The following is a 25,327-nucleotide window of genomic DNA, read 5'->3' on the forward strand; positions in this document are numbered from 1 at the left end:
GCACATTTAGGAAGGAGTGGGGACAGACCCCTTCAAACCCGGCCCGTCGCCACTCCAGGGGCCCTTTCTTTCAAGTCAGTTCAATTCAGTCACTCAGTCGTCTCCGACTCTTTGCGACCCCATGGACTGCAGCACGCCAGGATTCCCAGTCCATCACCAATTCCCGGAGTTCGCTTTTTTTTTTTTTTTAACACCGCACTTTTTCGGACCCAACGGTGAGAAGACCATTCTATAAAATGCCTAGAGAGGAGCTGAAGGGTTCAGAAGCATGGGCAAAGCTAAATGTTTCAAGTTTGAGAAGTGTTGCGACCATCACCCCAGGCTGATGCCCAGGCTCAGGTAACTGCACTTTTAAAATGGTTAAATGGAAATCAACTTCTCTCCCTGCCTTTACTGTTGGAGGGCTTGGGCTGAAAGATTTTGCCCGTCTCAGTTCCGCGGCAGGGTATCCTGCCTCTCCCCTCCTGGCCTCCAGGTCCTATTAACAGAAAGGGACATCAGCAACAGGTGGGCGCGGGTCGGAGGCGTCACCTCCCGCGCAGGCCTCCTCCAGCTCGAACCGGATAGTATCCAGTGAAATATCCGAGTTCTGTTCCACTGGATGCCCGAAAAAGGCGCAGGGAGAGGAGCGCAGCAACCCCCACCTTCTCCCAGCACGCTCCTCCAGGGGCGGCCAGATCGCAGCAAAGCTCCAAAATTGGCAACCTGGGCCTACCAGCCGCCTTTTTTTTTTTTTTTTTTTTTAAGCCTACATTCTCCAAACCAGGGAAGAGGCGGGTGACTAAAGATGCAAATTGGAGCGGGGGCGTCAGCAGGCAGGCCCGTGGGTGCAGGGCGTCTAGCTTGGGGAGACCCCGGAACCTCAGGTGCCCCCGGCGATATCCGCGGTGGGCGCAGAGCGCCGCGAGGGCGCTCGGAAAAGCCGCTCCCAGCCGAGCCGCTGCCTCCGCTTCCGCCTCTCCGGCTGCGGCGGCGACGGGACAATGCGCGGCCTCTTTCCGCCCGGGGTTAGGGAGGGGCGGCCGGATTGGGGCCGCGCCTTCCGGCCGCAACTCCCCACCCCCGGCCGCAACTCCCCACCCCCACCCGCTGCGCGCCGCGCCGGCCGCACACAGGTGGTTTTCCGCTCGGGAGCTGCAGGCTCGGGTACTTTCATATGACAATATGATTGTGCGCGCTGGGAATGTTCCTCCCCGCCGCCGCCGCGGCCCCCACCCGCGCTGGTCTGGCCAGCACCTCCCCAATTACCTGCTGGCTATGCAGCGCGGCAGAGACGTTCCCCAGAATCCTCAGGTCGCCTCTGGAACAGGGAACCCGGCATGCACTCCTCGCCGCATACCCGCCCCAAAGTCCCACACTCGGCCCCCCACCGGTCCCCGGGTCCCTAGACGCTCGGCGCCAGCTGAACTGGGCTGCGGAGGCGGCGGGTGCTCACGAGGAACGCAACGCGCAGGAGGGGGCAGTGTTTCGCCAGTGCCCCGCGACTTGCAAGGGAGGGGGTTGCTGCCCCGGGAAGGAAGGGGCTGACCCGGCGCGGGTTGTCGGGGTGGCTCCGTTCTGACATGCCTTGGTCTACAGTAAACCAATCGCCAAGCCCAACTTGAGCCCCCGCAGCCTGCAGGCCTTGCGGGAGGACTTCCCCACGCTTTGCGGGTGGTGGGGACAGCCTGCCCGGCTCCGCGTGCCTCGGTGCACCTCATCCAGGCAGCTCCTCCAGGGAGGCTCCTGTGTCTGGAAGCTGAGCTCGCTGCTCAGAAATGATTAACGAGCACTACCACCCAGCCCGCTGTTGCGCGCAGTGGGTGACGGCGGGGACCGGGGAGGGGGTGCTTGGATCCCCAGAACAATGGCTTATAACGCCCCACGCTGCCCCAGAGAAATAAAAGCATCAGACTGCCCAACGACTTTGTTCCTGCAGTCTCCACTGGTTTTTAAGAAATTAAAACGCTGTTTTGTTTGTTTTTTTAAGGCTTGCTTCCTATTATCTGGACTTCCAAGCATTTGATTGCTTGCTTAAAAATGTTTCAACAAAATCCTGGTTTGTTTCAAAAGATGTTGGATTAGCATTTAACACCTCATCGGTCACTAAAGCCCAGGCAGTTTACCAGCCCCAACAGAGCCTCGGCTAAAAGAACATCAGAGCAAACAGAGCTGGGCTTTTAAAACTGGCAAACAAATGCCACACACACTGCCTAAGGCGGGGGGAGGGGGGGCAATGGTGGAACTCCAGTGCAAATGAGTTTAAAGGGAAGAAAAGGGAAAAAGTCAGCACAAGTTTCCCTAAAGCTAGTTTGCGCTCACAGGCGTCGCGAACAAGGGTTTTTGTGCCCGCTAATTGCACCATTTGTGCGCAAAAGTTCCGACGCGAAGTGTGAACTCTCAACAGAAGGAAACATGAGACAACTGAAGTGCCCTGGTTTGTGTGCCCCGCTCCTCCTCCGCCGCCGCCTCCTCTTCTTTCTCCTTCCTCCCGCGGAGCCCGCTGTTGCAGCTTGTTTGCACTGGGGCTTATCCGGAGCGGAAATTCCTTTCCGTTTTTGTGAATGACAAACTCATTAACAATTCATCAACACAACCTGTTCCAGCCGGCCCGTCCCCACGGCAACAGCCCCTTCCGCAGAGCGCTCATTGGCTGGCCCGGAGAATGTATCCATTGAGACGCTCGCTGTTTGTATCCATTGAGGAGCTGCCTCGCGCAGGGGGTGTGCGAGCGCCGAGGCCAGGGGAGAGTGAGCAATCGAGGTTTGAATAATCCTAAGAGAAAGACGGCCGGGTGGATTTGAGGTGCAGTCTTGGAGGGAGGGATTAGGAGCCGCTGGTCTTTCTTTTCTTTCCTCCCTTCTTAGTAGCACGGAGTCCGAATTAATTGGATTTCATTCACCCTGGAGGAACAAAACTGTCTGGGCAGCTTCATTCAGAGAGATTCATTGACACCGAGAACGAGCGGCTGCAGCCGGGTGCAGAGGGAACCGCCGGCTTCACTTCGGTCTCGCCTGCCCCAACCGCTATCCCGGCTTGGGAAGAGCGAGGTGGACTCCAACCCCGCTCCGAGAGCGGCGGCTTCCCGCGGCGCGCTCGGCCTCTGCCTGCCCCGAGGAGCATCTGATAGGCACTCCGCCCTCTCCGGCAGCTCGACCCCCATGATAGATACGCTCAGACCCGTGCCCTTCGCGTCGGAAATGGCGATCAGCAAGACGGTGGCGTGGCTCAACGAGCAGCTGGAGCTGGGCAACGAGCGGCTGCTGTTGATGGACTGCCGGCCGCAGGAGCTGTACGAGTCGTCCCATATCGAGTCCGCCATCAACGTGGCCATCCCGGGGATCATGCTGCGGCGCCTGCAGAAGGGCAACCTGCCGGTGCGCGCGCTATTCACGCGCGGCGAGGATCGGGACCGCTTCACCCGGCGCTGCGGCACCGATACTGTGGTGCTCTACGATGAGAGCAGCAGCGACTGGAACGAGAATACGGGCGGCGAATCGGTGCTCGGGCTGCTGCTCAAGAAGCTTAAGGACGAGGGATGCCGGGCGTTTTACCTGGAAGGTACGAGCCGGGGACCTCTGCGCAGGGGGGCCAGGCAGAGGACACCGGGCTGCGGGCTGCAGGCCGGGCGCTCGGCCGGTGCTTCTGAATCCACTGCTGCGCCAGGGGTTGTCTGCCTGTCCCCCGGCTGCGAACCTCGCGCGTCCCGCACCCACGAGCTTGGCCCGCGAGGAACCGGCCCGCTTCCGGCCGCACTCTTGGGCCATTTCTTTCCAACCACCTCTGCTTCCTAGCCGAAATGTCCTCCACATTTCCCTACTTTCTGTCGTTCGATTTTTGATTCAGATTTTGCAGGACGGTTGTGGTGCAGGTTGGCACCTTCTAACCCTTCAAGATATTCGGAAAAGTTGCCATTTTGTGCATTTCCGGATTCAAAAGAATGAGGGTTCCCAGGGGAGGCGGGCCCGTTCGTTCTGTTCCCAAGGGCGCACATTTAAGTGTCTTTCTCTTATATTTGGTTTCGCGTGTAGGGGCGTCGGTAGGGTTCTGTGGTGTGTTTCTGCGTGTGGCTGCGGCTCTCAAAGCTGTGAAAACTACTACGGGATCTCGGGTTACATGATTGTTTTTCTCCTCCTGGCAGGTGGTTTCAGTAAGTTCCAAGCCGAGTTCGCCCTGCACTGCGAGACTAATCTAGACGGCTCGTGTAGCAGCAGCTCGCCACCGTTGCCAGTGCTGGGGCTCGGGGGCCTGCGGATCAGCTCCGACTCCTCCTCGGACATTGAGTCTGACCTTGACCGAGACCCCAATAGTGCAACGGACTCGGATGGCAGCCCGCTGTCCAACAGTCAGCCTTCTTTCCCTGTGGAGATCTTGCCCTTCCTCTATTTGGGCTGTGCCAAGGACTCCACCAACCTGGACGTGTTGGAGGAGTTTGGCATCAAGTACATCTTGAACGTCACCCCCAACTTGCCGAATCTCTTTGAGAATGCAGGAGAGTTCAAATACAAGCAGATCCCTATCTCGGATCACTGGAGCCAAAACCTGTCCCAGTTTTTCCCTGAGGCCATTTCTTTCATAGGTGAGACTAATGAACAATTCTTCCTCCGACTTTTAAACGCAGAATTCCTCACCATTCTTAAGAGTTTAAGCTGTTCATCTTTCTGGCTGCGTGCTAATTTGTGGGACTGCAGGTCTCAAATGTTCCAGGACCGTTCTTGATTCTGATATATCTTCTTCTTTTAAAAAAAAAAAAAAAGTGCCCTTTGACAAGGTTGCAGACCACAGGTTATTGCAAATTTTGTCTGTTTTTTGATTGACTCCAGTCATTTGAAAGAGGAGTCATTTGTACGTAGACAGCAGGATTTTCCCACCGTCTTTGGACTGGAGGAGGGCCAGATAGAAGTACTCTTGGTAGACAGGAATCCTAGCATGACTTTATAATTTTAAAAGCCCGACCTGGGAGTTGTTTTAGGACACCAAGTTAGTTGTTGGAAAGCTCTGAATGCGAGATGCTGTAATCCAACTGAATGTTACTGTGATACTGGTTCACAGTGAGACAGTGAGGGTAACCTGAGCCCAGCAGGAAGAACTGTGGGCTGAAAGCCTGGAGAAGCGAATCTCCAGGCATTGTAATGCATTTCCTATTACAAAGGAACTCATTTTCAGGCCATGTCGACATCCTGTTCCTCCTAATGGGCTGTCCCCTGTGACTTCCCTCTCTCTTTTTTGAAATGCCTGAATACCTCCATTGTTAGCTGCACAACAGTTGGAGAATAATTTAATAGACCCTTGCAGTCTGCTTGTCTGTATAAAAGGCATTCACGACCATATTGCAGGGTTTCTGGTATTCACATGCTGAGGCAAAGAATGCACACATTAAGGGGTTTTGTGTTGGCAGAAACTTAATACAAAAGCTCCCTTTTCAGAAAATATCTGAAATATGTAATTGTGCCCAGTGTACATGTTTTAGCTCAGTGATACATTTTCTGCTGCCTGCAGGGCTCAGCTGCCACACACAATTATTTTTTAATCTTTAGTATTATTATTACTCAGGTTTTAGACTGATCGTTCACAAAGGGGGATTTTTGGTCCACTGATATTTTTCCCTTTCTTTTTCTGTTTACAGATGAAGCCCGGGGCAAAAACTGTGGCGTCCTGGTGCATTGCTTAGCTGGCATCAGCCGCTCGGTCACTGTGACTGTGGCTTACCTTATGCAGAAGCTCAATCTGTCGATGAACGATGCTTATGACATTGTGAAGATGAAGAAATCCAACATCTCTCCCAACTTCAACTTCATGGGCCAGCTCCTGGACTTCGAGAGGACGCTGGGACTGAGTAGCCCCTGTGACAACCGCGTCCCCACACAGCAGCTCTATTTCACCACGCCCTCCAACCAGAATGTCTACCAGGTGGACTCTCTGCAATCCACGTGAAGGCCCCCCTCACGGGGATGTGTCCAGCCGATCTTTAGCAGTTTCTCTTAGCAGCATCAGCCAGGCTGCTTTCTTTGTATGTGGCACCAGGTGTCAACAGGACACCAGCTGTCTGTATTAGACAAGGTTACCACGTATGGAATTGGTTATTCCCAAGGGAGAGATTTGCTCCCTTCCTGTTGGAAGAACAGGACCTGCTGTATAGATAGAGGCAGTAGGTTTGCTCCACACCCCTGTGTACAGCCTACCCCTGCAGGGACTGGGATTTGAGGACTTCCAGGTACATAGGGTAGGACCAAATGATAGGGTAGGAGCATGTGTTCTTTAGGGCCTTGTATGACTGTTTCTTTTGCATCTGGAACTGATTCTCTATTGTCTTCAGTGAAGACCGATTCAGTTTTGCATATAGAGGAGCCAAAGAGAGGTTTCAGCTCTGTATTTGTAGTATCAGTTTGCAAAAAAAAAAAAAAATAAGAAAAACAAATAATCAATCAAATGAATCTCATATTCCATTTGATGATTGTAAATATTTGATCTTAAATCACTTGATAGTGTTTGTTTGAACTGTGTTTTTCCTTTGATGGGTTTAAAAGAAATCATCCAAAGGGAGAAAGAGCAGTTTGCCACTTAAAAACAATGGAAACTTTTGCTCTTTTTGAATCCAAAGGATATATTTGCAGCATGCTCAACGTTACCAATTCTGAATGACATTTTCATGGACACTTGATGATCATGGAGACCTTGTTATGGTGCAGTCTTCAGTCTCTCTCATATATCTTCCTTGTGACTTTTTTTCTCCTTAATGTAGTTTGACTCTGCCTTATCTTTGTAAATATTTTGATTTGTATTGTCTCAAAGGGGATATCTTGGAAAGACACCAAAATCATGGGCTCACTTTTTTTGTTGTTGAAACTTCAGCTGTGCTAAACAGTATCTTACCTCTGTACAAAATTCTTCAGGGAGTGTCACCTCAAATGCAATATTTTGGGTTGGTTTCTTTCCTTTTTAAAAACAATTTGTGTGAAACTGGAAGCGTGTGTGTGTGTGTGTGTGTGTGTGTGTGAGCATGGGTACTCATTCAATAGGTGACATGCATATGATTGTGAAGGAAGGAGACAAGTGGCTCCATATGTTGATGGTATAAAGTTCTGAGCTGAAATTTTATTATAAGAATGTAAAACCTTAAATTATTAATAAATAACTATTTTGGCTATCAAATGTGTATTTTTTCAAAATCTCTCCTTAATTGTACTTAGATGTGAAGTGATAAATTTTAGGATTTTTCAGTTGGGGATTGATACTGGCTTATTTAAAATACATGTAGGAATATTGGGGCAAAGTTCTCATCTCAAACTATTACCAAGAAGTCTTCAGGTACAGTTTATGAAATTAGCCTTTTGCTTCAAGTAAAAGTGACGTAATGGAAGGGATTGACTATATCATTTCAGTGTGAAATGTGAGTGTGAAATTCTCTCAGTTGTGTCAGACTCTTTGTGATCCCATGGATTATAGCCCACGGGGCTCTGCCGTCCATGGAATTCTCCAGGTGAGAATACTGGAGTGGGCAGCCATTCTTTTTTCTAGAGGATCTTCCCAACCCAGGGCTTGAACCAGGGTCTCTTGCATTGCAGGCAGATTCTTTACCATCTGAGCCACCAGGGAAGTTCATAATCATTTCCTATGGACAAAATATAGTAAGCCTGGCCTATTTAAGAAAACTGTGATGCTCTTGAAGGAAAATGGTGTCATAAGAGCATAGCTTTCTGAAATTACAATATTTAGATATTCATGAATAGTCAAGAGAGAAGGCATCAGAATAACAAAATGACAGCATTAACCTCTCTTGATTTTCCCTATCAGGGTCTTCTGCTCAGTAATACACATACCAGGAAGAAAGTAGAGAGAATTATTTCTCTGCTTTGTAAGTGGCACTTCTACCTGCAAATTCTAGTTTTGGAATAGTAAATGAATCAGGGATGGTGTCTCCCCTTTCTGGTGTACATGGCAGAGCACAGCTAAGCATTCTCCCTGAGTCTGGATGTGGCCACAATTTCACATTAGCGCTTGAAGCATCACCACTCCTGTCCTAATGTGCTTTGTGCTTAACTAATTTAGAATGTGGGCCGGAAACCCCTGTTGAAAAAAAAAAATTTTTATGTTGAGGTTATTTTGAACCATTAATTTTCAAGGTAAAGGCTTAATATTCTGTCATTTCCCTCAGGACATCCCTCTCCTTGTCCCGAGTGTCAAAAGTACACAAAAGTGTATGAAATCAAAAGAACTAAAACATATATTTCCAGCCCTTTTTGAATGAGCTTAGTCCTTTTGTCTGCAGTGGAGAGAAAAATGAACTTTTCACTCACTCGGTACATATGAGATGTCAGTTGGATTATCTGCTAGGAGGCAAATAACCCTGATTCTATGACAATTGTATCAAGCTGTCCTGTGTGACTTTTAGCAGCTAAGCATGTATAAAAGGCAGAAACAGTGCAGAAAAATACCAAGTCAGTCCCTCCCATTTGGGTGCCCTGAGTCAGCCGGAGCTCCGAAAGGAGAAGTGGGTTGCAGTTCAACTTGGCTCGTGTTAATCCGGTTCTGAACGGTTTCCGCTCCTGGCATTCCCTAAACTGCCTCTTCAAAGTAGGGATTTGCGAGCAGCCTTAGCAATTTCCTGTCCAGCTGCAGCTCGAGTAGCTGTGTGCTTTTCTCCTCCCTTCTCTTTTCTCTGATTTCTTTTCTCTTTTCTCTTTCTTCTCTCTTTAATACGGGCGGTGGATAATTTTAGTGCATTTCCTCTTTGTGGATTATCATCTCCTTTCCTTCTAGAACTTGCAAACACTGAGTTCCTTCGGCTCTGCTCAAGCCGACAGCTGGCCTCCCCAGCACTTCCTCTCGGTTCACTGTGGGTTTGTTGTTTGTCAGTCCACTTCTGAAATTAATAATGTTTTCTGGCCCAATGCCACAAGCCATTACCACAAAGGGGAAGTAACACATATGAATAGCAGGAAGCCACGCAGGGTCACAGTGTGAGCTGAGCTTGCGGTGGGAGCATAATTGAGCCCAGCTCATTCAGCAAGTGTCTGACATCGATTTGGGGGAGAGGGAGCTCCCTGCCTTTAAGCAGCTCAAGCTGTGAAAAAAAAAAAAAGTTTCTAATAAATTGGTAGCAAATGGTCTTTGTCATCAGTGCAAATAAAAGAGAGGGAGCAAGGAGAGTTTAGGGCCCCCATAAAGTTGCAATGTTAGGGATTTCTCCCCCTTCTCCTGGTATATTGTTTCATAAGGCTGGTGAACAGAGTCAGGGCCAGCTTCTCTCCATTGCCACAAAGGGCCTCATGTTAAATGGGGATTTTTACGGTTCACACAGGCCAGAAAATTCAAAGAACTATTCTCTTTCTTTTTCTTCTCTGGAAGGTGGAAGGTTGTAAATGACAGCGTGGGCCCCCACCTCACCCTGCGCCTTCCTTTCTCCAGGCCGGCCCTCGTTCCTTTGGTGCCTTTGTGTTTGCAGGAGCCCCCGTGAAGGCGATCATTTTGCATCTTGGAGTTGGGCTCACTTCCTGAATGGAGCCCTGCACCGTTACTAGGGCAACCTTTGCCAGCAGCTGCAGCTCCCCGGCCTCCCCCCTCACCTGCTGTCCCCGTTAGTGGCTTCCTCAGATCTCTGAGCCAGCTACCTTTCCTGGCCTTCTGCAGGGAGCTGGGGGAGGCGGTGACTTTCTTGGAGGTTTTTCTGCAGGTTTCCTGGGACTGCTGGAGACTTAGAAAATGTATTGCTTAATGGTCAAAATTGGTCTTAGGGTTAATATCAGACTGCGAAAGGGTTATCTGGGAATAGAAATACCAGCACAACCTTCAAAGGAGTGAAAACGAAAGGGTTATCTGGGAATAGAAATACCAGCACAACCTTCAAAGGAGTGAAAACGGAGGCTTGCTTGACCCAACAATTAGAAGCCCTAAACTCTCACTCTCACTAATGAATCAGAAGCCCTGGGCAAGTTACCCAATCTCACTGCATCTTTCTCTCTCTCTTTTTTTTCTTGTCTGTAAAGTGAGAGTTTTTTTCTTTCATTGTAGGATTCTCTTATCCATTCCAATGTTCTGGTACACATACTAAATGGTAAAATGAGCTGCAGATCAGGGGAAACAACATTTACTGAGGGTATTAGATACTGTACTTCATGTACAATATTATCTCATTTAATCCTCAAAGCAGCTTTGAGATGAGTCCTATTATTATCCTGATTTTCAATGAGGAAACTGAGGCAGGGAGAGGCCAGCAGAGCCTACGGTCACCTCGTGGGAATTGGTACAAATGAGCTTTGAAGCTTTAGCTCTTCCTGTTGCAAAACTGCTTGTCATCAGAATTTTCTCTTCTTTGTAAAGTCCTGTGATGCTGACTAGGAAGTGGTGACCCCATTTCACAGCCGAGGAAGTGGAGGAAGCAGGGGTTAAGTGACCTGCCAAATCAAACCCAAATCAACAGAGTCAGGGGACCCTAGCTGATGTGTCATCAGAGAGAAGTCAGGCTGCCTAGACGATGCCACCCTCCCTCTACTGGAGAAGTTGCTCTGTCTTGGACCTATGGGCCCAGAATTACAAACCTGATTTTTCTAAGGATCTCTAGAGCAACTAGCAACAGGCCAGCTGGCCCTGACCCTTGCCCATACTCCCCTTTCAGGATTACACAAGTGAACTGGCCCCAGAGAGAGTCACTTCCTCCCTGTGATCCAGTTGGAAGAAAACTTGCCTGGTGATGGGGCAGAAGGGGAGGGGAGGAGGGGAAGGAGGGGGAGGGGGATAGAGGGAACCATGGAGAGCTGCAGAATAAGAGAGGCATGTTAGAAGCAAATGGAGAAGCAGAGTACAAGGGCAGATCATGTGAAAGCTGGCTGTAACTAAATATTCTTGAAAAGTCATCTAAAATCTCAATCTTCAGACTTCAAACTGCTTCAAAAGGATTATTCTGGGTATACATTTATATGTCGTTCCTCACATACAAGATTCCGCAGACTTTCAAATACACATACTCCTTGCGTGTTCCTACCGCAGTCGTCCCTGAATTAGTCTGGTTTTGGTGATGGAATCTCTAAACGTCTTTAAAGTCCATAATTGATTTCCTAAGAGTATTTAAGGGCACAGAACAAAGTTCAAACAATTCACAAATATTTATCCAGGCCTTGATCTGTGTTGCACTGCTTGGATGAAACAAGGTTAAAATAAAAAGTAACCGAAGGCATAACAGGCCCTCAAAGGCTGATGTAGACAAAGTCATGTTTCAAAGTGTAACCTCTCAATTTTTCTGCTGGTGCTCCAAGTCAAAGCGGAAGCCCAAAGGAGCTATTGGGCAAGTACTTGTATGTCCTTATCTGAGGCAACAGTCAAAATTATATATATATATACACATATATATGTATATATATATATTTTTACATCATGGATGATAGCCCATTAGGCTCCTCTCTCCATGGAATTCTCTAGACAAGAATATTGGAGTAGGTCACCATTCCCTTCTCCAGGGGATCTTCCCAACCCAGGGACTGAACCCAGGTCTTCTGCATTGCAGGCAGATTCTTTACTGTCTGAACCACCAGGGAAGCCCTTAGATCCGATATTTTATTTTTTATATGTGAAAGGATTATTAGCCCACATGTTTGCAGTTTGGCCCACCCACTTCCCTATTTTGTCATGGAAAATACCTTTAGAAACTGCAGGCTTTTAATAATGAGAAGTCTTGGCCTACTGTACCTCCAGAAATGAACTCTCAGGCACACAAAGGGAAAAAGAAAAAACATACACGATTTGATAATGACATCCTCAAAAGCACTAAGCCAAAAAAAAAAAAAGTGCTTCTTCTAACTAGAATTCTCCTTTTCCTGCATTTGGAGACAAACTAAGTATTTATTACATAAAGGATTTTCCACTAAGTCTAGTTTACTTCCTATTGCAAAATGCTAAGAGGATAAGGAAGAAAGAGGGGAGGGTACAGAAGAGGTTCTTTGGCAGCACATAACTCCAAGGACAATTGTAGCAGGCATATCCCTTTCTCTTATGTTATGGCTATTATTGCTATGTAACAAACTAGCCCTGAACTTAGTGGCTTAGACAACATAATTTTGTTCATAGGTCTGCATTAGAAGGGATCTCAGCAGGGAAGTCTGGTCTCTGCTCAGGGCCATCTTAGTTGGGGTAGTTTGACTGCAACCCAGAAGCTCTGTTTCCAAGATGGTGCCTTCACATGGCTGGCAAGTTGGTGCAGGGAGCTCAGCCACCGGCTGGTGCCAGTGATTCTTTTTCATATGGTCTAAATTTCCTCCCAGCATGATGTCTGAGTTCCATGGGTGAAAAAGTGAGAGAGTCAGGTGGGAACTGAGTTGACTTTTTAGGATGCAGGCTCACAAAGGTAGTCATACAACGGTCTACAAGATTTGAGGTGAGGAGATAAAGGAGGGGCAAGATTCTGGAAAAGCCCATGGGATGGATCATATGGCTACAACCATTTTTGAAAAACAGAGACTGCCACAACTTATATGGAAACTGCTTGAACTGGGGACTCTAAGAAGTAATAATGAGCCCCCAGATTAGTCTCATGATCCTATCTGAAAAGATTATAGTTGTCAACAAGGCTGCAGCTATTCTTTTAATTGAACTCTTCTTTCTTCTGCCTCTAATGTTCCCAGTGTAGGAATACCATTGAAACAGTAACAAAAATTGACCCATGCAATAAAATAGGAAACAGTTTGCAAAAGAAAGTTAACGCTTTCATCTGGGCCAAAGAAAATGTTATCTTTGTGATAGATTCAACCAAGTTATTGAATATAGTGATAGTTCATTATTTTCATGCAAAATACTATTCTATTGTATTTCATAGTGTTCCCTTGTAGCAGACCCTCTTACACAGACAGACAGTTGGATTTTTTCCAGTTTTAACTATTATGAACAGTACTGCTAAGAACAGTTTTGTGCATCGACCCTGATACCCATGTGCACAATTTCTCTGGGAATAGAAAAGGAATGGAGTAGGAATAGGCTGTGTAGATCCCCGATAATGGCAAACTCTTTTCAAAGTGGTTGTACGCGTTTACAATACCATCAACAGTATTTGAGTTTTTGTAGTTCCACATTTTTGTCAACAGTTGATACTGTCAGACTTGTTTTGGTTGTTGTTCATCTGGAAGGTGTGAAATGGTTATTTATTATGATTTTCACTTTCAGTATTCTGATTCCTCACAAGGTTGAGCCTTTGTTCAGCGTTGATTGGCCAAAGGATATGCATTTTGTTTTGAAAAGTTCCTGTTTAAGCCTCTTGCCAAGGTTTTGATTGCATAACCTCTGTTTTTTTGGTATTGATTTAAGGGCTTCCCTGGTGGCTCAGCCGGTAAAGAATCCGCCTGCATTGGGGGAGATCTCGGCTCAATCCCTGGGTTGGGAAGATCCCCTAGAGGAGGGCATGGCAACCCACTCCAGTATTCTCGCCTGGAGAACCTCCATGGACAGAGGAGCCCGATGGGCTGCAGTCCGTGGGGTCGCACAGAGTTAGAAACAACTGAATGACTAAGCACAGCACAAGGAATGCTTTGATGTCCTAAGCACTAGTCCCTTATTGATTATATGCATTGAAAATATCAGTGCAGTGATTTTCAAACTTTGTCCCTCTGGTGCTTCTCAGGGAAGGGCCTGGGCACCTTTGGTGGCAGGCTATATGTTGTATCGCTCCGAAAGGTGTTCATCAGAAAGACAATGACAAAAACGGCGGTGGCCAACCTGCGTAACCTTTTACCTGGAGGCCTTAGGGAATCACGGGACTTGTGGGTAAAAGGTTTGAAAACCACTGAATCTGTTTTAACAAACATGGAAACAGAGTCAGAAAGATCAAGTTGAAAGAATAGCTACTTTGGATTACCTGGGGCTGGTGTAGAAGCATTTTGGGGTGTACTAAATCTTGTACCAAGTTTGAAGAGAGCTATGTTTTTCACAGACGTGAAAATGATGCTACGGTTATAGGTGATGAATTATGCCTAGACTTGGAAGTAGTAAAAGACAAATTCTTTGTAAGGCACAGCAAAAGTATTTTTCAAGTCATAAAACAGCAAAAATCAGGATGCCCAGGTATATGGGGGGGGGTGAAATTCAAAAAGAGTTTGCAGAGAGTAGAAAAAATAGTAACTTTTGGTTGGCCTTGTCTGCCTTCCCAGTAACATCTTGAGCTGGAAAAACACCAGCTCTCTCCTCCTGTGCCGTTGTTTCTTGTGTCTCCTTTACTACTCACACACTTTTCTTTCAACACTTCTGATCATCAAATGTGCAGAGGAATTTCCCCACACCAAGCAATTTTCTGTGACACCAGCTGGATGTCCTACAATTAAACCCCATTTGACACTATCTATTTAAAGACAGTGGCAGATTCCGTAGCTTCAGGGCTGAAACCCCCCAAGACTGTTCCTACCCCACTTCAGATGCTAATAGCAAGTAGAAGGTCACAGCTACCTACCACTTCAGCCCAACACATGGCCACAAAGCAGAGGGTCCCAGGACCTTCCTCCCAGACTCAGTCAGTTTGCTAGAGCAGCTCACAGAACCCAAGGCAATGATTAATTATGTTTTTTTAAAAAATGTATAACTTCTTTTTAAATATATAATTTTATTTATTATGTATTATATTTATATACATTGTATTTATTATTTATTTATTTTGGCTGTGGTAGGTTTTCATTGTTGGGTGAGCTTTTCTCTAGTTGGGGAGAGTGGGGGGCTACTCTTGTTTCAGTTCGCAGTGGCCTCTGCTGTTGGGGAGCATGGGCTCTAGAGTGCACAGCTTCAGTATTTGTGGCACGTGGGCTTGATCATTGAGGTTTGAGGGCTCTGGAGCACAGGCTCAATAGCTGTGGCACACAGGCCTAGCTTCTCTGTGGCACGTGGGATCTTCCTAGACCAGGGATTGAACCTGTGTCTCCTGCCTTGGCAGGCAGATTCCTTACCACTGAGCTACCAGGGAAGCCCGTCACTGGTTTCTTAAAGGATGTGATAAAGGAGGTAGTTGTGCCCCAGGAAAGAGATACACAAGGGAAGGTCTAGGGTCTTCAGCAAAAGTTTATGGCTCTGTGGTCTTAGGTCCTTTTCAGCAAGCATGTGTTCACCAGACAGGAAGCTCTTGAAACTCCGTACTATTGGAGTTTTTATGGATGTTTTGTTGAGTAGGCATGATCAATCATTAACTTCATTTTCAGCCCTTTCCTTTCTCAAGATAATGGGAGGCAGGGCTGAAAATTCCAATCTAATCATGACTTATTCCTTTCGATAACCGGTCCTCATCCAAGAGCCCACACGGAGTCCTCTTATTAAAACAAAAGACTGTCTTATCCCCCAGGAAATTACAGGGTTTCAAGAGCCCTGTGTCAGGAACTGGGTCAGAGACCAATATATATATTTCTTATTATAAATCACAATATCACACATCTGATTACAGAATCCTACTGTCTATGTCGGAGAATTAGCTTCAGAGGCCTATAATAGAGAACAAAAACTAAGAATTATCAAAACCCATGGGGATTGATTCTCTCCTGTAAAAGTCAGGAGGTGGAAAATCCTGGCCTCGTCGGGCCACTTCACAGGCTCCTTTAAGAATTAGGTTCCTTCTAGCTTTGATTCCCACAGTCACAAAGCAGAGCCTCTGCTGGTCATCACATTCACATTCTAGCCAGTAGGAATGAGGATGGAGAGACAGAAAAAGAGGACACCCCTCGCAGAGTCTGTTCCCTCAAAGAATCTTCCAGGAGATCCTGTACCATACTTGTCGTCTGTGCACTCAGCACCCAGAGTTATCCACATGGCCATAACTAGAGAGACTGCAGAATACAGACTCTAATTGGGCACGTGCGTCCCCTAATATGTAACTGAGGTTCTGTTACTGGGAAAAAAGGGGAGGCTGAATATTACTTTCTCACTTCATTCCTGGAGAAAACCCCACCCACCACTCTAGGGGGCAGGTCCGTGACCCAGGCCAGGGCAAGAGTGCTGCATTTTCCCATCTCAGTGATTGATTCAGGGATAAAACATGATTCAAATTCAATCAATCTTATTACTCTCTGGATTTTTCCATGGAAAGGATTTTCTCTTAAGGTCGCTAAGCCCTAGACCTACTGAGTTAGAATTGCTGGATATGAGGCCTGGGGATCTGTTTTTTAATAAAAGGTCTGCAGGTAATTCTTTGATTGACCAGTTTGGGAATTACTAATATGTCATATATATTAAGACAGTAGTTAATTTAATCTAGTATCTCCTGTCTCAGAATCTTCAAAGAACAGTGTGAAAGGGAGATTGCTAGGTATCTTTCATAATATGAGCATCAAAAGATGGGGCATATATTAATAATTTAGTTCTAACTGCACAGTAAGCTTTTAGGTGCCCCTGACGATAGACTTTCTTAGAAATATGATTTTTTTCTAGTTTATTATTTGCCTTATACAATAGCATTTGAAAATATAAATCATCTTAGAAATACTTTGTTTTAATTTCACCAAGATTTATAGGCCTGCTGTTCTCACTGGACTGTGCTCACTTTATCAGAACCCTCTGATCTTAAAGAAGAAAAAAATAGAAAGCTCTGTGATGTTATGGACTCCAAACCACCAACTCTTGTATTTTGTCTTTTCTGGTTTAAAGTTCTCTGATATCTTTAAAAATTCTAAAAATTTTAAGTGCCCTTTGGATACGTCCAGGTTTGTTATGACATTTTTGAAGTTTAAAGACTGGCACTTGACCCCGTATTTCTGTAGCAAATGAATTCTGGCGTCTCTGTGTGTATGTGTGTGTGCGTGTGTGCAAGCACTTATGAGACTGTGCTTTCTATTTTGTTTTTAACATCCTTCCTGATGATGCTTGCTTTTGTGACTGCCACAATACTTTGGAACTCCTTCTTCGGGGAATGGGCTGCGATGATGCCATCATCCTTTTCCTGGATCACGTCTGCACTCGGAGGCCCTGGTCTCCTGAGAACAAGGTGGGTTGCCTTTTCCTGCGGGCACCACCTGTGTCTCCCTCCACTGAACGTCAATATTCTCTGCCCACTCACACATCTCTGTGAGATCTTCCTCGTGTTTACTCTTGTTGGGTTGGTATTTCAATTGCCAGAGAGTCTTGGCATCATTTATAAATTTGAGATTTCACTTTATTGATGTCAACATTGTTTTTTGGTAAATGATAACTTGTTCACATACAGCTTCATGAAACACAGATTTTTTTAATATATCCTCAAACAGAAGAGTGATTATCCCTTTAATGTGCCCTGATAATATCCATCAGCAATTCACAGGTAATAATAGAATCTGATTAAAACTAGTGAGTCTTTTATGAAAATATAGCTTCATAAGATATATATAATTTCAAAAAATTCTTGCTATCTGTCCAACTTCAATTCCAGTGAAATTTCTACTCCCAAATCCATCTCAGAAGGACATTTTGGAATTGCCACTGACTTTTATATAAAGCTTCATATTTTTCAGGCTCTTCTAACAACTTGACAAAAGAAATCTAGAGTTTAAAAAAAAAAAGCGGCTGGCTGAGTGAACCCATAGAATATCTCAGAGCAGATATGATTCTTAGCTATAAATGAAGATTACAAGCTCCATGAATGGATTCCATCTTCCCAGATGAGACTCCAGATCTGTCACTTACTTTCCCTGTGAACTTGAACAAGTTACTTAGTCTCTCTGAGCCTTGGGTGTCCTCATCTGAACAACGGGAATAATACCAACACTTAGCTGATGGACTTGTGAAGATTGAATGAGAAAATTGATGTAAAGCACTTAGTAAAAATGAATTATGATTGTAAGCCTCTGGGGAGTTCATTTAATAATAGACAAAGTGTTTGTTCAAAGAATATTTTGGGGGCTATAAAAAGATAGAGACAAATCTTGACCTTTTAGCCTTGAAATGAAGCTAATAAGGCACATAAGTCATTGTGGGTACAGAGCAACAAATAGCCTCAAGTTAAGAACATAGATTCTGGATTTAAACTCTTGCAGGTTCAAATCTTAGCTTCATTACTACCAGCATGTTTAACCTTAGACCAGTTCCTTCACTTCATTAATTTTTTCCTCTTCTCTTCTGTGAAAAGACGGAGATCGTGCTTAGCACTTCGGCTGGCATATAGAAACTGATGTCACCAATTTCCATCAAAGAGATCCAGAAGCAGAACTACAGCAATGAGAGGAAGAGGAGAATGTTTTTGGGTTTTTTTTCTGTTTGGGGAAGGGAAGCCTCATGAAAAGCTTCCTGAAATTGCTGCTGGATCACAAAGTCAATCTGAAAATTTACCAGAGAATACACATTGGGCTTCCCAGCATCAGGTTTCCCAGATGGTTCAGTGATAAAAGAACCCTCCTGCCAGTGCAGGAGAGTCAGGAGATGGGGCTTCAGCCCCTGACCTGGGAAGATCTTCTGGAGTGGAAAGTGGCTACCCACTCCAGTATTCTTGCCTGGAAAATTCCAAGGACAGAAGAGTCTGGTGGGCTGCAGTCCATGGGGTCACAAAGAGTCAGACACAGCTGAGCACGGACATACATATTGAGCTATTACCATGAGGCTGGTCCAACTACCCTTTGAGGTAGGTTTTATAGAGATTTAAAATTCCTGTCTTCCAGATGAGAAAACAGAAATCAGAGCATTTAAATCGAGTCGTTTGCTGGTATTTCTTCACAGATCGGTCTGACTCCAAAGCCCAGGTTGCTAACATCTGTTTCGTCCTCTACAGCAAAGTGGATATTGCCTGTCTCACTGGTCCACTTCCTTCCCAGCTCGGGGATCAGGACACTGGGAGAGCTGAATCCATCACTGCAAGGCTGCTGACCAGCAGTGAATCAGACTCAAGGAAGCTTGTGGCTTATTTTATCCAGGTCATATTAGGGTCAAGACAAATATCCTGACTTCGTGGTAAGACAAACGAAACAAAACCTACCCAAACCAAACCAAACCAGACCAAACCTACACCTTTTCAGTCACTTGAATGTTGAAGTCCATTGAATGGTGCTGAGTGATCCTGACAAATTCCTCTCTTCTGGCTGCCTTTTCCTTGTCTTTTTTCGGGAACTCCAACACCCTCCATGCATCAGTCAAGCTAGGAACTACAGCTAATTCAAACACAAATTATTTATGTTAGTTTCAGATTAGACTCCTTGTTCTATCCTAATTCCTTTATGGGAGACAGGAAAAGCTCTAGTTTCACCAACAGCACATTGACAGACCACTTTCTGATAGTAAAAACAGAATCTGCATTTTTTTGAGCCTTTCCTTTGGGCTAGGTTGTGTGCTATTTGCAGACTATCTCCTCTAATCTTTGGTAACTTCTTTGTGAGGCAAATATTACTCTCATGAAATGGTTAAGTACCAACTTCCCTGATAGCTCAGCAGTAAAGAATCTGCCTGCAATGCTCGAGCTGCGGGAGATATGGGTTCCATCAGGAAGATCCTTTGGAGGAGGGCATGGCAAACTACTCCGGTATTCTTGCCTGGAGAATCCCATGGAAAGAGGAGCCTGGAGGGCTATAGTCCATAAGGTCACGAAAAGTTGGACAGGGCTGAAGAGACTTAGCACGCATGCACAGTTGTTAAGTACAAGGGCTCTCAAATTAGATTGCTAGGTTCAAATCCTGACTCCATCACTTACCAGCTGTCTGACTTTAAGAAAATTGATTAACTTCTCTATGTCTCTGTTTTCTTTTCTGGAAAATAAAAATATTATAGAGATGTGGTGGGAAACAAACAAATTAACACACGATAGTGTCTTGCTTGTTTTAATTAATTAATACATGTTAGCACTTTTGAGGTTGGAGAAGGAAATGGCAACCTACTCCAGTGTTCTTGCCTGGAGAATCCCAGGGATGGTGGAGCCTGGTGGTCTGCCGTCTATGGGGTCGCACAGAGTCGGACACGACTGAAGCAAATTAGCAGCAGCACTTCTGAGGAGGAAATAAATTTTCCTCTAACTTCATAGGTTTAATGATTGGAAGCTTGTGAATTAAATGGACAAAAGACAGACTGGCAAGAGAAAAGACAACTTTTATTCACTTATGTTTGCAGTAGTTCACAGAAAAATATGACTCAAGGAAGTGGTTAAAATTTAGGGCTTTTTTACCATCTTAATAGTGGAAGAGGAGGGAGAGAAGGGCACTTATGGGAAAACAGACTTTTAAGAAAGAAAAATGGGCCCTTAGGAGAATAAATAGGAGATATGGTAATTTCGTGACAACGTCTGTTAAGGTCATTTCCTAGTGCTGACTTCTCTCCAGCAATAGACGTCAATTTTCGCTGGGTGGTTAAACTCCGGGCAGGGCATTTATGACAGTTGAATTCTTTTGGGAAGCTCTGCTTTTAGGCAGGTAAAGGGAGTTTCGGAAACAGACTCTTTACAGTGGTATATTCTGGATTCCTTCGATTCTTATCAAGTCCATTTGGCAGATGGGCAAATGGAGGCTTAGAGAGATTGACTTACCTGTGACCACCAAGGCAGTCCCGGTGCTGGGAAAGATTGAGAGTAGGAGGAGGAGATGACATAGGATGAGACTGTTGGATGGCATCACTGACTCAATGGACTTGAATTTGAGCAAACTCTGGGAGATAATAAAGGACAGAGAAGCCCAGAGTGCTGCAGTCCACGGGGTCACAAACAGTTGGACACAACTAAGTGTCTGAACAACAACCAAGGCCGTAAAAGGTGGAACTGGGATTTGAACTCAGGTTTATGTGACCTCAGAACTTTGATCTTTCCATTGTGCATGATCAGAGATGGAGAAACTATAATCTCGTGGCAAAATTCTTAGAAAATATACTTTTTTTTTTCAAATGAATTTGACATACCTGGCCTTCAACTTCATCAGTTTTGCAAAATGAGGTTTTGAATAATATAACCTTGCAGGGCCTCCCTACCTCAAAATTATTATTGATTTTAGGTGTTGTAGCATAACCTTTCACTGGAGAAGAAATTATGGTCATGTTTCTAAGAATGTAGCAGAGGAGACACTTTGATGTGTGTAGGCTCATGAGCTTGCAAGCTGGGAGCTCATGTGGTCTCCTCACATGTGTACACCTGCGGATGTGGTTCAGTTGTGAAACTGAGCAGGAAGGACCCTGTGAGGCTTCTGGGCACAGAAGTTTTCTGTCCTGCCTGTTCTTGACCCCAGCCTCCATGACTTTCCCTGAGTTCCAAAGGGCAGATTTGAACACTTGCTAAATCAGGAAAGGAAGGGATGCAAACACAGGCGAAGGGTAGCCAGGAAATCACAGTGCAACCTTGGGGCAGGGTCCTGCTTCTATCTCAAGGGATACACATATCTTTAAGCTTGTTAAGACGGCAACATTCCTCATATCAGAGAAAGACCACTTGAGACTACATTAAAGGAACCAGAGAAACTTATCAAGAAGATGATCTGAGACTAGATTAGAGGACTGGAGGCCCTGTACATACCCTAATTTTATCTTAATCTATAAATTCCACCCTTTGAACTGCTGCTGTAAAACTCCTCATCAAATCCTCTGGGTTTGGACACAGTTTTCAAGAGCAAGAGCCCATTGTGTCTCCCTTTGCCTGGCAAAGCAATAAAGCCATTTTTTTCCTACTTCATCCAAAACTCTGTCCCTGAGATTCAGTTCGGCACCTGGTGCACAGAGGCTGAGTTTTCAGCATCAGTTGCTCTGAAAAGAATGATTGTCACTGGAAGGAAAAAGGACGATCTTAAGATGTCCATAGTTGAATTGTTTATTTCTGTCACACATGCTGTTGACCTTGGATTCTGCACGTCCTCAGGGAGTGTCTCTCTCTAAGGTCATTTCCAAAAGGTGATTGGCAAGGGAAGTCCTTCTGAAAGAGATAAGTGGCTTCTTAAAGTAAACTCAGAATAAATGGACTACAAATTCTGTTTACTAAATATTTCCTGGTTGATGGACTCTAACGTGCAGCCCTGCATGGCATTTGAGGAGTAGAAGAAAGAAGAGGTTGAATTCTGTCTCTGTATCATTTGCGAAAGGCTTTTGGAAACTGCTCCAGATGGGAGATTACATAATTTCAGAGCAGTAACTCAAATCTATAGAAAAAGATGCTACTGTCTGGGTGATGTGTTTACATTGGAGACTGCTGAGACCTGTGCGAGGCTTTTGTTTTCAAATTCTTTTTTTTTTTTTTTTTAATTTTTGACCAGTTCTCGAGGCATGTAGTTTATTTGTTCTCCAAGCAGGGATTGAACCTCAGCTCTTGCAATGGAAGCACAGAGTCTTAACCATTGGACTGCCAGGGAAGCCCCTTGTGTGAGAGGCTTTTGAAAGCTTGCAGTAAAATTTGTTAATTGTATTCTTTGTAGTTTAAATCTGTATAATTTCTTGCACCACCACAAAATTTTCTGCATGTGCAGTTTGCTTCCTTTGTGCTAAATACACTTTGCATTTTGTGTGGTTGCATTTCAACATCACAAGGTTCTGCTGCTGGTTATTCTAACCAAAGGCTTTTTCCTCCCCACTTTGAGAACATATTGGAAGGCTGGATGCTTGAGCCAGAGCCAGCTGAGTCAAACAGTTTAAAATTTTTTTCCCTCTCCTTTCTCTTTTTTCTTTATATTTCCTTTTCTGACGATGGGCCTTAGTGATGTTAATTTAGTAGCAGGATTCTTTTTTTTTTTTTTAATGAATTTATTTGTTTTAAGTGGAGGATAATTACTTCATAATATTGTGATGGTTTTTGCCATACATCAACATGAATTGGCCTCAGGTATATATGTGTCCCCCCATCCTGAACCCCCCCTCCCACCTCCCTCTGTACCCTATCCCTCTGGGTTGTCCCAGAGCACTGGTTTGGGGTGCCCAGTAGCAGGATTCTTATATTGAGTCCAATTTTTCAAGATGATTTCTTCAGCCTCAGGATGGGACTGATCTAAAGTTTGATTGTCTGATGCAGTGAAGCCTACAATTAAACCAAAAAATAAGCTAATGTGGGAAGAGAAGGCAAAGGATAACTAGTTGAGACCCGAAGTTATAAGATACTAAAAGAAAAAAAAAATTGACTTTTTTTAATCCCATGTGAGATGGAAAAAAAAAACCAAAACAAAAACCCAAAACCCAAACAACCAAGCCAACCAAACAAAACATAAGACTTGGCTTCTAGAGACAAGGCTCACTTTCAAAAAGAAAGAGAAAATCCATTTATTTAGGCACCTGTCAAGAAGCCTGTTCTTCCCACCGAAATAAATCACAGGTGTACCCACCGGGAAGCCCACGTAAAATAAAATAATAAAATCCTAATAAAATGCTCAGATTAAGGAATAGGGTTCAAAGCATTAAAAAAACCCAAAACCTCAAAATCTCTTTCCTTAAACCATACTTCATATCTTCCCTACAAATTGATTCATTCACGGTTTTAAATGAAATAAAAAATGCGGCCCAACTTTAGTTTCTCTTGGGAATGGGACTTGAGGCTGCCTGAGCTGTTTCTTCTGTCTTTTCGTGACTTTCTGATGACTGAAGAGTTCCACCCACTTTGTTTAAGTCCTCTCCCGGGCTCAAATCTGCACGTTGGTGGGATTTGGTTTTCATTTTGCTTTAATGGCTCCTCTGAACCTTACTCATTTGGCAATCCTACCCACTACCTTTCTTGTTTTTCTAATCTTTAAGGGTAATAGCCCACGTTCCCCTCCCCAGCAGGCAGGCTCTTAGGGATTAAGGGTGATTGATTGATTTACAGTTTTCCTTGTTTTGTTTGGCTGGTTTGGTTGTTTTGTTTTCTTCTCACGGGGGTTAAAAGCCAAACGGTGTTTTTCTTATTACTTTGGATCTCAGCTAGCAATCCTCTGAATTCTCGTTCTAGATTACCCCTTGTTTTTTAGCATAACTATAGTGAAAAATTATAAACCAGACAAAAGTTTGACAAAACATACTTTGGGTGTTAAAAGTATGCATAAGGGATTTTTGCATTTTTACATAAACAACATTATCGTCACATATTTTTCCACAACCAGCTTTTCCAACTTCAATAATTTATTAAGAACTTCTTTCATCTTCCCTAAGTATAGCTTTGTTTCATTAAAACAGACTTTTTTATTACATTGTAGTCAATGACACAAATGTGCAATAATTTATATGATTGACCTGTTATTGAGGAACATTAGCTTGTTTACAATTTTTCACTATGATCAGCAGTACTATAATGAAAACCATTGGTTTATTCTGGCTTAATTGTTTCCTTTGGATAAATTCCTGGAAGTGGAATGACTGGGTCAGTGGCCTCACACATTGTATATCTGATTCATATTGCCTGCTTGCCCTCTGCCTGAGACTTGTGCCATTATCTCATTGGACATGGTCACTCTTTTGCTCTGACTCAGTCAGTAAGGTGGCACCTATTTTAGAAGCTGGGTTTCTCTCCACCACAGATAGAAGATCATACAATGCCAGATCAAACTTTCTGATGGAAAAAATATGAAAGATATGAAAAGTAGGGAGAAAGAGGAGGATGCAATGACTTTTCTGCCTCCAACTTTGGTTTCTCCTTGATTTCATGAGATGGAAGTAGAAAAAGCAATTAATGCGAAAGAGAAATGTGTAAATCTGGTCCAGGGTATTTTTACCTCAGATCTCTGTACCCTTCAACTTTTCTCAGGAAAAACAAGAGCCCCCCAGTTTTGTTCCCTAAATAGGAGAAACACTGCAGAAGATAGTATCTCAGTACAGGAATGCACAGGGTGGGGTGGAGATGGGTTGGGAAATTGATGGAGGGCCAGCCCCCTATATTCCAGGTGCTTTACATATATCGCCTCATTTAATCCCCCACAACAACCCTAGTGGGTAGTGGTGTTATCACCTTTAATTTGTATTTACAGAGGAGGGACCCTAAGCTCTCAGAGGGTAAGTCCACTCAGAAGCATAGAATCTGGATTAGGTGGTGGTGGTGAGGTATCCGCCTTAAGGAGCAGTTTTGTCATCGGCACACATGCCTCAGGGAGCGGGGGCCTGGGTGTGGGGCAGGGAGGAGCATGGGGAAGAGGGTGGGGACAATGGCTGTCCCTGGGGGACAAATGCCTTTGTGAGCCTCGGGGAATCTGCTGGCTGTGTCTCTGTGTTCATAGATCAAGACTCAGGATTGTCCTAAGACGCCCTTTGCTTTTGGCGACAGTAGGGCCTATGTTTGTTTCCAGAAATCGCAGTCACCATCACAAAGAGGCTATGTTCATATGTAATCGGGTTTGACAGGAATTAATTTTTAATAAGAGGTTCCATTCAGACAAACAACTGCCCTGCAGGGCTGCATCAGGGTCAGTTGCCCAGGGCTAGGCGCTGGCACAGTACATGCTCTTGACTGTGGCCTGGGGAGTACGTGTGTGTGCGTGCGTGTGTGTGTGTGTGTGCGTGTGTGCGTGTGTAAGTGTAGAGGGGGAGT

At 44.9% G+C, this 25,327-nt stretch overlaps 1 protein-coding gene and 1 long non-coding RNA gene across 2 annotated transcripts in view; one reads left to right on the top strand and one right to left on the bottom strand.

Moving 5' to 3' along the window:
- LOC120858404 overlaps positions 1–1,433 on the bottom strand; it is a 30,182-nt gene extending 28,749 nt beyond the window's left edge. The window contains exon 1 of the long non-coding RNA XR_005719856.1: positions 1,249–1,433. This is a non-coding gene — a long non-coding RNA (uncharacterized LOC120858404). The remainder of the gene's footprint in view (positions 1–1,248) is intronic.
- A 364-nt stretch (positions 1,434–1,797) lies between these two features.
- Positions 1,798–6,396, top strand: DUSP6 (dual specificity phosphatase 6). The gene is made up of 3 exons (XM_040234444.1): positions 1,798–3,540; positions 4,121–4,558; positions 5,606–6,396. The coding sequence occupies exons 1-3, from the start codon at positions 3,141–3,143 to the stop codon at positions 5,911–5,913; spliced, it is 1,146 nt and encodes a 381-aa protein (XP_040090378.1). The 5' UTR covers positions 1,798–3,140; the 3' UTR covers positions 5,914–6,396.
- The last annotated feature ends 18,931 nt before the right edge of the window (positions 6,397–25,327 follow it).

The sequence above is a fragment of the Oryx dammah genome, unplaced genomic scaffold (genome assembly GCF_014754425.2).
Source record: "Oryx dammah isolate SB20612 unplaced genomic scaffold, SCBI_Odam_1.1 HiC_scaffold_29, whole genome shotgun sequence".
Taxonomy (NCBI): Eukaryota; Metazoa; Chordata; class Mammalia; order Artiodactyla; family Bovidae; genus Oryx; species Oryx dammah.